Source organism: Galeopterus variegatus, unplaced genomic scaffold (genome assembly GCF_000696425.1).
Source record: "Galeopterus variegatus unplaced genomic scaffold, G_variegatus-3.0.2 Scaffold1587, whole genome shotgun sequence".
Classification (NCBI taxonomy): Eukaryota; Metazoa; Chordata; class Mammalia; order Dermoptera; family Cynocephalidae; genus Galeopterus; species Galeopterus variegatus.
Genome location: NW_007727698.1, coordinates 136,645 through 151,043, shown reverse-complemented (window position 1 = coordinate 151,043; position 14,399 = coordinate 136,645). Strand labels below are relative to the sequence as shown.

Sequence of the window (14,399 nt, the reverse complement as noted above, 5' to 3'; positions counted from 1 at the left end):
GGGTGGGGGTGGGTGGGAGGAGAAATGGAGAAAGAGAAGATGTTAACCAGAGGGTCCAAAGTTTCAATTAGACTGGAGGAATAAGTTTTAGGGATATATTGCGCTACCTGGTGAACACAGTTAATGTATTGTATATTTCAAAATTGTTAAAAGAATAGATTTTTAATGTTCTCACCATAAAAATAGGTTGGTGAGGTGATTAATGTTAATTAGCTTGATTGAATCTTTCTACAGTGTATACATAGATCAAAAAAATCACACTGTACCCCATAAATATACACAATTATTATTTGTCAATTAAAAGTAAACAAAAGAAAAAAGATCATCAATTAGTTTGAGGTAGGTAATTTTTATTGATCATAAATACATAGTTCTCAACTCTGCTGTACATTAGAATCAGCCAAGGAGTTTTAAAGACATACCAATGCCTTGGTTCCTTCCTCAGAGTAATTAAATCAGAATCATTGAGGGTGGTGCACCAGTGGTTCTTTAAAGCTCCCCAAATGATTATAAAGTATTGTACTGGATTGAATTATGTCCCTGCAAAACTCCTTGAAGCTTGAATCGTGCCCCCCAAGTTTTATGTATTAGAAACTTAGCCTTCACTGACTGCTAAGAGGGTGGGAAATCCTATTATGGTAATTGAAAGGCGGAGCCTTCAGGGGTGATTGGATTGTAGGACCATGCCGGAGGGAATGGATTAAAAATGGTGGTCAGGGGCATGGTTCTGAGGGCTTTAAAAAGAAGAGAGTCTGTCTCTCTCTCTCTCTGCTCTCTGCTTCCACCATCTTGCAATGTGAGACCCCTGGGTCACTGCTGTCACCACCAGATGGACTTTGGACTTCTCAGACTCAGAAACTGTAAGCAATAAATTTCATTTTCTTTATAAATCACTCAGTTCAGTGTACTTTGTTATAAGCAACAAAAACGGACTAATTCACATACATTCAGAGTTGAGATCTTCTTATACATATAGGCTGGACATACTACAGGCTGCAGGTGGCTTCCCAGTTTTGTAAATAAACATTTATTGGAACACAACCATGCCCATTTATTTAATATTGTATATGGCTGCCTTCACTCTACAAAGGCAGAGCTGAGTAGTTGTGACAGAGAACACATCGCCTGCAAAGCCTAAAACATTTACTATCTGGCCCTTTACAGAAATAGTTTGTTGGCCCTTTGACAGAGAGGGAAAAAGTCTTGTTACTTATCAAAAAGGTATGGGAGAAAATAAAGACTGCTGCTAACATTAATAAGAAGTAAAACTAAAGACTAAAAGGCACAGTTTAAATATATTCTCATTAAGGCAAGCATTTTAAAAATTAATTTCTGTATCTACAATTATTCACTTGAAAGCATAAATAGTTTCTTGCATATTAACAAGAGAGTTTCCATTATGAAAATCTGACCCTATAATTCTGTGTAGCACAGGTAGCATAGTGTGGCTGTTTATCTACTGAGTACATGCTGTCTATTGTCCTGCTTTTCTGTTTTTAAGGTTTAGAAGCAGTTATTAGTACCATACATATTTCTAGGTTTGTCCACAGCCATGTAAAAACTATGACTCAGATTCTCTTTACATAAGAAAACAGTATCTAGTAGAAGAAGCACTGGGCTAGGTATCAGGAGAACTAGATTTTGATTTTTATGAGTTATTATGTGTCATCAACAAAATCACTTACCTTATCTGTTATTGAGAAAGAATGTCTAAATCCTTACTAAAGCAATTTTGTCACTTGGATATGCTTGGTTGGGGAATATAATTTATAATTTGGTAGACATAATAAATACTTGTACATGTTGTAAATTAGCTTCCTTTTGCCAAATGTTACCGTATTTTCTCAATTAACTTACAATATCTCAACCAATTTAATTTTTCACCTTTCTACAGTAAATAGTAATGAGATAATGGACTAAGTGTACCAAAATATTTAGGTAATAACTTCTTCATCTAGCAAGATCTGACCAATACCTGCAAAATGCAAGATTTTAATAAAGAATCATATGAGGTTTTCCCAAATAAACACATATTTAAGAAAACAATGAAAAACTACTACATTTATCCGAAGATTAAGTAATTAAGCTTAATGGATTAGCTGGTGAACTTAAAATACATAGAAATACAGGTTCAGAATAAAACTATTACAAGCCAAATAAAATCTTTAAACTTGTGAGTGATGTAATCTACAATTCTGAAAAGTGAAAGTGAAAAAAAATCACATCCACATCTACAAGTAATCGTTTTAATATATTAATCCTAATGTTCCCAAAATATTTGGGATGCCAAGATGTCAAAACTTTGATTTCAATACTAATTCGGAAAATCTCTTTCAAGATTGCAGCAATTGGCAAAAATTTAATATTGACTATTTGTTAGATAACATTATTGCATCTATTTAAAATTTCCTGATTTTAGTAATTGTTCTGTAATTATGTAATAGAATGGTCTTACTCTTAGGAAATATATTCTAAAATATTGCTGAAGTGTTTAGGGTAAAAGGGTATGTATGATGGCTGCCATTTCTCTCAAACAGTTCAGAGGAAAATATATATGTTATATAAGGGGGGGAGAGAGAGAGAGAGAATGATGAAGCAAAGGTAAACATTAGCAATTGTTAAATATAGGTGAATGGTATATGGGAGTACTTTACACTATTCTTTCAACTTTTATGTAAGTTTGAAATTATTTCAAAATAAAAAAGTGAACAAAAGCCCTTTCGAGATAGCTCTTAGTAGTAACAGTAAAATATATTCAAGTCATTAACTTAATATTATGTGACAAAACATAAAAGAAAACAAAAATAATACACCCCATTCTTTAAGCAACAATAAGTATCTCAGAAGATTTTTCTTAATAAATGTAATAATAAATAAGTATATTTATTATGTGATTGCCTGAAAATTTTATGGATTAAGAGATTTATAGGTTTGTGAGATTCTAAGAGCATCAGTAATTTTTATGGTCCTTTGTCTGATATGGTACTTTGCAAAATTATATAAACAATATAGACATAAGAGAACAAACTGATTGAATACTTAACCCATTGTAGATATTAGTTTGGTCTCTGGATCCACAGGGAGAGGCTGCACCCTGAATGGGTAACTCTTCTTAATGGAATAATCTTGAAGCAGAAGAACTAAACCAACCTGCAAACTTTTATACCACTCAGGACACAGAGCATTCCACATAATCACCGACACCATGCCTGAACTGTCAGCAACTTCCAAAAAGGTCTAGAAAAAAAGAGTAAAAGCACATACATATTTGTTACTTTATCTATATAGGTGATATACAGCATATTATCTGTGATAATTTAGGCTGACAGAAAATAACATTTAAATTTTAATCCCTTATTAATAATGATTCAGTTGTCAACTCTGCTAATATTGGTGATGTAAAGGAGAGATTGCTACAAGATGCATGGAAGTCCCAGATGTAGTACTATCTTATTTATGTGATTGTAAATTCTGTGGCACGGGCCAAATCTTATTTATATTTAGTTCTCCCATAATGTTCAGCACAGTGCCTTAGATAGAGTAACCACAGAATACATCTGTGAAATGAATGAGCAAATCACATTTTAGAGGTTTTAAGTGAAGATGCTGACATCATTCTTAATTATCTGAATCATTGGAGGGCCTTGATATTTATATTACAGATATACAAGGATACTTCAAAAAAGTTCATGCAAAAGATTCGTATTATCTTTAATTTCTATTTTTCCATGAACTTTCTGAAGTTCTCTCATAAAACTAAGTGGGCACAATGCCATTAATACCCTGATTATATTAATTTAATTATAGTGGTATCATAGACTCCAGTATAAATGACATGGGAATTATTTCTGAAATACTACTTGAGTAATTGTGCTAGCAGAAAAAAGGATCATTAATGTCAGTATACATTATTGCTGAGTCTGGGTATAGTTGAAATAGAGAAGTCTATTGCAATAGAAAATATTTTATGAAGTTTTTTCAGTTTTAAAACATAGTGACAGACAACTTTGGTTCTGCCTGAAAGGCAGTCTTTGAAGTGTTCTCTAGCTCACTTAATTTCTTCCTAAATGATGATGTTACATTCTCAGACCCTTTCTCTTACTAGCGAATATACATTCTGGGTAATTTATTCCTTTATTCATTAAAAACTTATTGAATCCCTATAATGTTACAGACATCATGTTAGGCACTGGGATAAAGAGATGAATCAGACACTATCCCTAATAATAATAGCTAAAATGTATATAGGACTTATTGTGTGCCTGAAACATAGGTAAATCTATGAAAGGCAGTCTTTGAAGTGTTCTCTAGCTCACTTAATTTCTTCCTAAATGATGATGTTACATTCTCAGACCCTTTCTCTTACTAGCGAATATACATTCTGGGTAATTTATTCCTTTATTCATTAAAAACTTATTGAATCCCTATAATGTTACAGACATCATGTTAGGCACTGGGATAAAGAGATGAATCAGACACTATCCCTAATAATAATAGCTAAAATGTATATAGGACTTATTGTGTGCCATATAAACCTATATTAACTAATTAACCTATATATAATAATATAAACCTATATTAACTAATTCAATCCTCACATCAACATTGTAAGTTAAGTACAATTAGTATCCCCAATTTTACAGATAAGTAAACTGAGGCAGAAAGAGGATTCATAACTTTCCCTATGTCATAAAGATAAGAAGTGGTAGACAAAACTGAGACTCAAACTCAGTTCATCTGACTACAGGGCATATCCTCTTAAGCACTATACCACACTACCTCCCTATAGTCAGGGAGTAGGTTCAGCAAATCTATTAGCAAATATGTGTAACTGGCTTGTGCATGCTCTGATAGATATATGAAAGGGCATGTAGTGGGGTCTTGAATAGAATGTAGTTGATTCTCCCTAGTGACTATGCATACAGTTATACATGGAAAGACTTAAAGCAGAAGTAAGTATTAAACTGAATCTTAAAGATGGCTTTGCCAATCTGACAAGAGTTGAGAGGAAGAGCATTTTATGTAGAAGGAACAACACAAGCAAAGGCATGAAAAGGTAGAAAACAATTGTTTACATTTGGGAAATTCTAGGTAGGGCAATTTTGGCTAGAATGAGGCATGGAGAGTTCAGGAGGAGATGAGACTGGAGAGGTAAGCAGAGGCAAAATGATGGAGACACAAGGAGGTACAGAAACAAAGGAACAAGCATAGTCAAAACTCCAGAGAGGAAAGTATTTCAAGAACGAGGAAGCAAAAAACTATAGGGAAATAACTGAACAATTTATGATATCATATGATAGAATCTATAAATATAAAAAATTATGAATGACTTTTGGTGGTATGATAAAACACTTAAGAAAATGTTCAGTGATACAAAATTGTATGCACAACATGGTGCCCATTTTGTAAGATAATTTAATGTAATATATGACATACATGGTTACATGCAATACATAATACACATACATATGTACACATATGTGATACATATAATATGATATATACATATTATTCGATAGATGTATGTATATACATGATATGCATATATATGTGTATACGTGAGTAACTGATTTACACACACCCAAGAAACGGAATAAAACACACCACGTTAACAGTGGCTCTTTTTGAGAGGCAGGATTTGGGGTGGTATTATTCACTTTATATGGCTTTCTACATTTTCTAAATTCTCTAAAATAAGCATGTATAATTTTGACAAAAAGACTGCCTCTTTAATAAATGGTGCTGGGAAAACTGGATATCCATTTGTAGAAGAATGAAACTTGATCTGTACCTCTCACCATATACCAAAACGAACTCAAAATGAATTAGACTTAAATATAAGGCCTGAAACTTTAAAGGTCCTAGAAGAAAATATAGGGGAAATGCTCCAGGATTTAGGACTGGGCAATGGCTTTATGAATAACACTCCAAAAGTACAGGAAACAAAAGAAAAAATAAACAAATGGAATTATATCAAACTAAAAAGCTTCCGCATAGCAAAGGAAATAATCAACAGCGTGAAAAGACATCCTACAGAATGGGAGAAAATATTTGCAAACTACGCATCCAACAAGGGATTAATATCCAGAATATACAAGGAGCTCAGACAACTTTACAGAAAAAAAAATGCAATTAAAAATGGGCAAAGGAGCTGAATAGACATTTCTCAAAGGAAGACATGCAAACGGCCAACAGGTATATGAAAAAATGCTCAACATCATTAATCATCAGGGAAATACAACTCAAAATCACTTTGAGATGTCATCTCACCCCAGTTAGACTGGCTATTATAAAAAAGACAGAGAATAACAAATATTGGTGAGGATGTGGAGAAAGAGGAACCCTCCTGCACTGTTGGTAGGACTGTAAATTAGTACAGCCATTAATGAGAACAGTATGGAGGTTCCTTTAACAACTATGGATAAAACTTCCATATGATCCAGTAATCCCACTACTGGGCATATAACCAGAGGATTGGAAAACATCAGGTTGGAGGGATACCTGCACTCCCATGTTAATTTCAGCTTTATTTACAACAGCCAGGTGATGGAACCAATCTAAATGTCCATTGATGGATGATTGAATAAGGGAATTATGGTGTATATATACAATGGAATACTACTCAGCCATAAAAAAGAATGAAATTCGACCATTTGCAGCAACATGGATGAGCTTGGAGAAAGTTATTCTAAGTGAAACAACCCAAGTACAGAAAGAGAAATACCACATGTTCTCACTCATAACCAGGAACTGAGTCCATAAATAAACGAGAAAGTTATTCTAAGTGAAACAACCCAAGTACAGAAAGAGAAATACCACATGTTCTCACTCATAACCAGGAACTGAATCCATAAATAAACAAATGAACAATAAAGAGAGACTGAGAGAAAGAAACAATAATCAGAGTAATACGTTGAACTTTTAGACAACTAGAGGTGGAAAAGTTGGGGGAGGGGAGAGGGGCTAATGAGAAATTGGTCAATGGACACAAAGAATGATTGTGTATTATAGTGATGAATAAGCCAACTATCCTGATCTAAACATCACACATTGTACACAATTACTGAAAATCAATGTTGTACTCCACATATATGTATAATAAATTATCCAAAAATAAATTATTGGAAGAAAATAGGTAATGTAGAGATTAAAAATATTAGACTAATAATTCTACTTTGTGTTTATAAATTTAAAATTGAAAATGTATATTGTATAATGTTGAATATACTAATTATTCAGATTTGAGCATCACATATTGCACACAAGTATTGATATTCAATTCTGTACCCCACAGATATGTGCAATCAACTATGTTACAATAAAAAAAAGTTTTGCAAATAAATAAATAATAGTTTAATAAACCACTTAAAATAGTTCTTGACAACAAGGGAAAATACAGTATAACATTAAGTTAAAAATAGAACACAAACATATCATCAAGAAAGTAGATCTCATCAGCATTACATGGCACAGAGTCAAGACAATAGAAAGTGTCAGATTTTACAATTACAAGTTTAGTAATGAAAGAAAAACTGAAGAAAAAAGCCAAACTAATTGTGTTGAGAAGTAATGGGAGGGCCGGCCCGTGGCGCACTCGGGAGAGTGTGGAGCTGGGAGCGCAGCAACGACGCTCCCGCCGCGGGTTCGGATCCTATATAGGACTGGCCGGTGTGATCACTGGCTGAGCGCGGTGTGGGCGACACCACACCAAGGGTTGTGATCCCCTTACCGGTCACGAAAAAGACAAAAACAAACAAACAACAAAAAAAACAAACAAAAAACAAAAACAAACCAACAAAAAGAAGTAAATGGGAGACAAGAATGTGAAAACACTTAGTGTAGGCTACTTCTTCAAGAAGCTTGCCTGAGAGAAAGACAGAGGGAATAGAGGAATCATAAGGTAAAGCCAGATTTTTTTCCTTTCTTTTTTTTTTTAAATGGAACACTAGAATATGTTTATAGGCTGGTATAAAAGGGACTTGCTGGATCAGAGAATTAAAGGGCACTAATACAGAAGGAATTTCTTTTCACACAATAAATTACATAGAAAAATAGTTTGCAATATATATTTATGTACATTTAAAAATGATTAAATTGAATGTATGAAATGTTATTTAAACAAATAAGTTGTCCTAATATAGAGTGGGTCTGTAAATTATAATCTATGAATTTAAATTAACATAATATTTTATCATTACATGTACCTGGTATGGTTCAACCATCTTTTTATCAGGTTTCCCATAGTATCGTAGTTTTGATTTATGCAAGATCCTTACGAGCAGTGCAGGAAAATTCCTTCTGTTAGTCCAGGTCATCTCAAGGTGAGAAAGGGAAATTATTTTTGTGTCTAGAATATAAAAAAAAGAAAAAAATCCTACTTAACATGTCATCTATTTTACTGGTTAAAAATGTTAGTCAGATCATCTCCAAAGCAACTCGTTCTTGTCAACTAAGCAAGTCTATATACTTCTATATAATTCTCCCACACAAATTACACACTATCCTTAATAATAACAGCTTATATATATATTGGACTTACCATGTGCCTGGAACATAGGTAAATACTTCTATTAAGTAACACATTGTTCCATCTAGAATGCCCTCCACATTGCCAAACCATTTAATTACTTCCTAAAAAACTTGGATCTAAACTTACCTTCCTTAAGATGTTTTGTGGAAAAAACTCAATGTAATGGAATATTTTCCCACCAGTAAGCACTTATATTTAATTTGTAGAACTGTTTTATGACACATTTCTATATTGTTCTCACCTCAGTTTCATATGTAGTATAAGTTATCGTCTCCAAACATGCCAGACATGGTCCTGTAACAGGGCCTTCGCACTTGCTGTTCTGTCCGTCTTCCCCTTAGATATCCAAGTGACCTCTTCCCTCCCCTCAACTTTTGCTCAAAGGTCACTTTTTTTTTTTTTTTTTTTTTTTGGCAGCTGGCTGGAATGGAGATCTGAACCTGTGACCTTGGTTCAAAGGTAACTTTTTCAGTGACATTATCCCTAATATTGCTATTGAAAACTGACCCCTTTACTTATCTCCTATCTCACTTTATTTTCTACATGGCACTTATTATCTTCTCAAATACCATATAATTTATTTAAAATGTTTTAATTTCCAAGCCTTCTGGAAGCACAAAACTGCTTAAAAGATATTCATAATCTTAAAGGATTAACTTGTACTTTTGATTTTATTCTTCCTTGGATACACAATTTGTGGTAATGTGCATGCTGCCAGTATGAATCTGGCCTTCACATCTTGGTCCCGAGGGGTGACGATCAGCTTTGTATCTCATGAATATTCATAACCAATAAAAAACCTAGAATATGGAATATTTGAATTAAATTTTAAAAACTTGATATAATAAGGAACTTCATATATAATAAGCTTTTTCTAAGCTTTTGGAGGTTAAAGAAGAAGTGCAATTGAAAATTAGAAAATATGAATAATGAATAACAATAAAATCTCTACACTTCAAAACCTGGGGAATACAGCCAAAGCAGTATCCATGAGAAACCTCAGAATTTTAAAAACCTTTGGAAGAAATAAACAAGGAAATAAATGAACCTAATTGTTCAACTGAAGAAAGTAATACAAGAAAAATATTAACAAAGGAAGTAGAAGGAATTAAAGATGATAGCACAGAGTAGAAAACATCTCCCTAATATAGGTTCCTTTATTAGCGAAGCCAAGAGTCTTTTTAAAAATAACAACAGACAAACCTCTGAAAAGAATGATCATGAGAAAAGGTGAACACACAAACATCAGGGCTGTGAAAGGAGGCATAACTAACCAGACAGATTAAAAAATACAGATTATTATTTACAACTTTGAGTTCTAGGTGAATGAGATCTCCAAGTGAAATATCAACTCTCAAGGATGGACTCAAGAAGAAGCATTATTGGTCTGATCGCTTTCTCTACAAGAAGTGGAAAAGGAGTCATTCCTACCACCCCCCAATCCTGGCCCAAGACACTAGGTTGATAGTTTTAGGGATAAATTCTACCACACCTTCAATGAACACATAATTTCTGTATGCACAGAAAACAAGGAACGCTTCCCAACTCATTCTATTAGGCTAATATTAGCCTGATTTTAAAATTAGACTGAAAAAGTAACCCCCCGCCAAAAAAACTTTATGGACCAAATTCACTTAAATATACAGGTGTAAAAATAATAACCATGACCAAGTAGGAATTAAAAGTGGCTCAACATTAGGAAATCCATCATTGTAATTTATCTCATTCATTCCTTTATTCAACACACACTTACTGAATACCTAGTATTTGCCAAAGATTGTTCTGGGTATAGGGAAAATGGCCCACAACAATGAAAAAAAGGGTCATGGATCTTATAGAAAGGTAGGAGGAGAAAGAAAACCAAATAAAATAATTTCAGAGTGTTATGATTCTATGAAGGGCATTTGCAAAGTGATGTCATAAGAGTAAATGGGGAGAAAACACTTATTTAAATAGCTCTTTTTAATATGTTCATGGAAAAATAGAATTAAAAGAGAATACGAATCTCTCCATAAACTTTTGGAAGTACCCTCGTATTTGAGCTGAAACCTGAGAATGGGAAAAAATTTTCCAGAAAGAGGAAAAAGCAGGTGCAAAGTACCTGAGGCTGGAAAAAAAAAGTGGACGTTTGAGGATCAAAAAGAAGGCTGGTATTGCTAAAAAAAATGGTGGAGGAAAGAGGTTAGAGATAATGTTAGAGAGGATTCTGTAGGGCAGGACTCAGCAAGCTATGGCTGGTAAGCAAATCCCGCCTGCTGCTTGTTTTCATAAATAAAGTTCTATTGGAACAAAGCCAGACCTGTTTATTTACATATTGCCTATGGCTTCTTTCACCATACAATGGCAAAACTGGATAGTTGTCTTTACAGAAAGTTTGCCAACCTCTGCAAACTTGTAGGGCCTTGTGGACCCTGGCAGGAAGTTTGGATTGTGGTCTAAATGCAAGAGGGAGCCACTGGCGAGATTTAGGTAGGAGAATGGCAGGATCTAACCACTTTAAAAGCTGTCTTTGAGGTCACAATATGAGTTACCTTATGGGCAGGGTACTGGCCAGGAGGAGGCATGAGGGAATCTTTTGGGGTGCTTAAAATGTTCTATATCTTGATGGGGGGGTGGTTGCACAGGTGTATATATATGTATATGTATAAATTTATCAATCTGTATTTGTAAGACTTTTTCACTTTAGTGTGTACAAGTTACACCTATTGTGTGTACAAGCACACAAATGTACCATAAGCAAAATTAAGAGAAAAAGGACAATAGTGCAAGAAAATAATTTGCAGTATATAGCAGACAAAAATTTAATGCCCATTAGCAAAGAAATCCTATAAATTTACCATAAATAATCAAAAGATATAATTCAAAAATAGTAAAATATGGAGAAATGGCACACTCACATATATGTTGGTGAATGTAAATTAGCACAATCTTTTTAGAAGATTATTTGCTAATGTCCACTAAATTAAAAAATTCAAATACTCTTTAACCCAGCAATTTCACTTCTAGAAATCCATCTATTCAACAGAAATACTTGAACATAGTGAATAAAAATATGTGCACATCCTAACGATGTTTAGCACTGTATTTAATACTGAAAAATGAATAACTGCCTAAAATTATAAATGAGTATAGAAGTTATGGTACAATCATACTGTGGAATATTGTATGCACAGATGTACATGAAAGATGCCTGAGATACGTTTAGTGGAAACAGCAAATTACACAATGCCACATAACTCATTTTTTTTCAAAGATACACACAAAACTGCTCAAAGTTTGGAATTTTGAAGAGAAAGTTGAAGGCCTGGGGGAAGGTGAAAGAGGTCGTTCATTCCACTCCAACATTTTATAATTAACGATTTCAAACACAGCAAACCTGAAAGAATTTTACAGTGAACACCAATATACCCACTTAGATTTTACCAACGTTTTACTATACTTGGGTCTTACGCTTTTAACACAATATACTTTTAAATATACAGTTTGAATTTTTTTAGCACACGGATATTGCCTTTTGTAACAAAATATGATTTCAATAAATGAATAGATATGATTTTCATAATCAGAAGAAAAACGAAATACACTTTAACAAATTATTATCCAGTTAATTATTCTTCTACGGCGCCAAATTTTCATTTACATATTCAATTCTAAAAATAAAAGTGATCAACATTTATAGTAGTAATGCACTACTGCCTTATTCCCTGCTTGAGATAAAAATAAGTCTATTATTTCATTCCGGAAATAACTATCTTGCTTTTAATATTTAGTTATTTAAATCATCCTTGGCTATGTATTTCTATAACATCTTTTTCCCCTTATAACTGGATGTGACTATAATTGCATAGTTTTTGAGCCAGTTATCCTTCACTTTGTTCATCCTAAGTTTGTTGCTTACACGTCATAGTAAGATTATCTGTCATTTAGCATTGTGACGACAACGTAAAAAAAAGGACTGAAAAGCAGTAAACGCAGAAAATGATAATCTTTCTCTTTAAAGTCCTTTACTTTTCTGCATTTTATTTCTTCCACATTCTATACGTGTTCATGCCTATGGTACTATCATTCCCCTCAATTCCATCTCTTATAGAAAAAATATTTTAGAGCAGTTGCTGATGACGAGCTGGCATTTTCAGGTTAACTTCCTGCTTCCGATACAGAAAAACTGAACTTCTTAGATCAGTACTGTGCGTAGTAATAAGACTAAAAGACATAAAAGTGGCGTTTCAATTAATGTGAAATTATTAAGAAATACCTCACGGTACATCCTTTTCGAACGAAGGTTAAAACATTCAAAGCCGAAAATATTTACAACTTTTATGCTCCATTGAAATCTATACGCTCTTCAACTGACGCAACGTACTATTTCCACAACTGGAATGGGAATGAAACTAAGATTAATTCCACCGTAGTCAAACGTATAACGCACGCATGAGAAATACTAACTTCACAACAACAGTACGTTCGCCAGATTAAATTTAACATGTAGTCAGACGCTTCCTGAATGGCCACTTTTGCAATCAAACCAAGACACAGGCTGTGCAAATTTCATTAAGAAAGCGTCTCTCCGTCATTCAAGAAAACTTATCTACCACCACTGCCGGCTTATAATTAACAATCACAAACCAAAGCACCTTCGTTTCCTTTCCCGTTAACGCAAGCTCCTGTAAACTATTTTTTGAAATCCTCCGTCCTTCCCTCCAATTACTTACCGCTAAAGTCGTGCTCCTCAGGTTGCTTGTCGTTCAGCCAGATATCTCCATATGGATCTTCGTTATTCCACAGCGCCAGGTAATGACTCTGCCCACCCCTTAAAGGCCTCTCTGGTTTCTCCTCGTGTGCTCTATTTCTGAAGGGAGTTTCTAAAGAAATTCTGTCCAACGTATCCCCACAGTGGACGTTATCTATGCACAGAATCCCCTGGCCTAATCTTTTCTCGTTGTAAAGACACGAGACTCTAGTAATTTTCACTTCTATGCCAACTTTAAGAATATTTTGGTATACGAGAGAGTTCAAGCTCGGGTCCAGGTAGCACTTCTCCTGGTACACCCCATCCGAGATCGTCACATCATAGCAGTAAAGAGGAGGCTTGGGCACCGTGTCGCGTGGCTCATCCTCTAACAGGTACCTTTGGACGGCCAGCACAGTGACAGGCACCACCTCTGAGGGAGTGACCCACTGGCGAGGTGAGCCCGTTATTTGCTCAAGAACCTTCTGGATCCAGGACCTGGGTCCCCGGGCTCCTGCCCGTCGGATCACTCCTCCCGGGACCCCAGCGTGATTTCTCCCAAAGCTAGGCAAATTGAGCCCAGCATGTGAGGGACCAGCCTGAGGCTGGCCTGACTCACCAGACATTGTGGAATAATTGCGTACCCTCTTCACTCCTAAAAGCTAGTTTGTCCCATCCAAAGGAAAGAAACCGGCGCTCTGGCGATAACCGCTCCTCTCCTCTGCTGCCTGGCAAGGTTCCGCCCTGTAGCTACGCTGCAAAGTCCTTACGCGTGCGCGCGCCAGCTCTCTCGCCCCGCCCTTTGCCCGCCTCGCGTCCGACTGCGAGGCTCTGTTACTAGGCAGTCACAGGCGCTTTTACGTAGCTAGTCAGCCCTAGTGCCCTCTGGATTGTCATCCGTCGGGGGGAGGGGTAGGAGTGGAGGGGGAGGGGGAGGGGGAAATGGTATAGTAAAGGTTCCCAAAGCATAGCTGGAGGGAGGGGGAGGAACGCGCGTGGCTCCTCTTTCTAGGAGGGTTCCTAGACGCAATGTAAAAGAGAAAATAGAATTAAGCGGGGTGCAGGTTGTCATAGCTCAGGGGGTTAGGAGTTTGGGGGTTTGGGCCTTGGGCCAGCAACAGAAGGTAATTTAGAGTTGGT

General features: G+C 35.3%; 1 protein-coding gene across 1 annotated transcript in view; it reads right to left on the bottom strand.

Moving 5' to 3' along the window:
• Nucleotides 1-13,906, bottom strand: part of LOC103594608 (chromosome unknown open reading frame, human CXorf57) — a 66,948-nt gene extending 53,042 nt beyond the window's left edge. The window contains exons 1-3 of the mRNA XM_008577844.1: nucleotides 13,243-13,906; nucleotides 8,205-8,347; nucleotides 3,045-3,237 (exon numbers count right to left, since the gene is read on the bottom strand). Of these exons, the coding sequence (XP_008576066.1) occupies nucleotides 3,045-3,237; nucleotides 8,205-8,347; nucleotides 13,243-13,885 (979 nt within the window). The 5' untranslated portion in view covers nucleotides 13,886-13,906. The remainder of the gene's footprint in view (nucleotides 1-3,044; nucleotides 3,238-8,204; nucleotides 8,348-13,242) is intronic.
• Nucleotides 13,907-14,399: the final 493 nt, after the last annotated feature.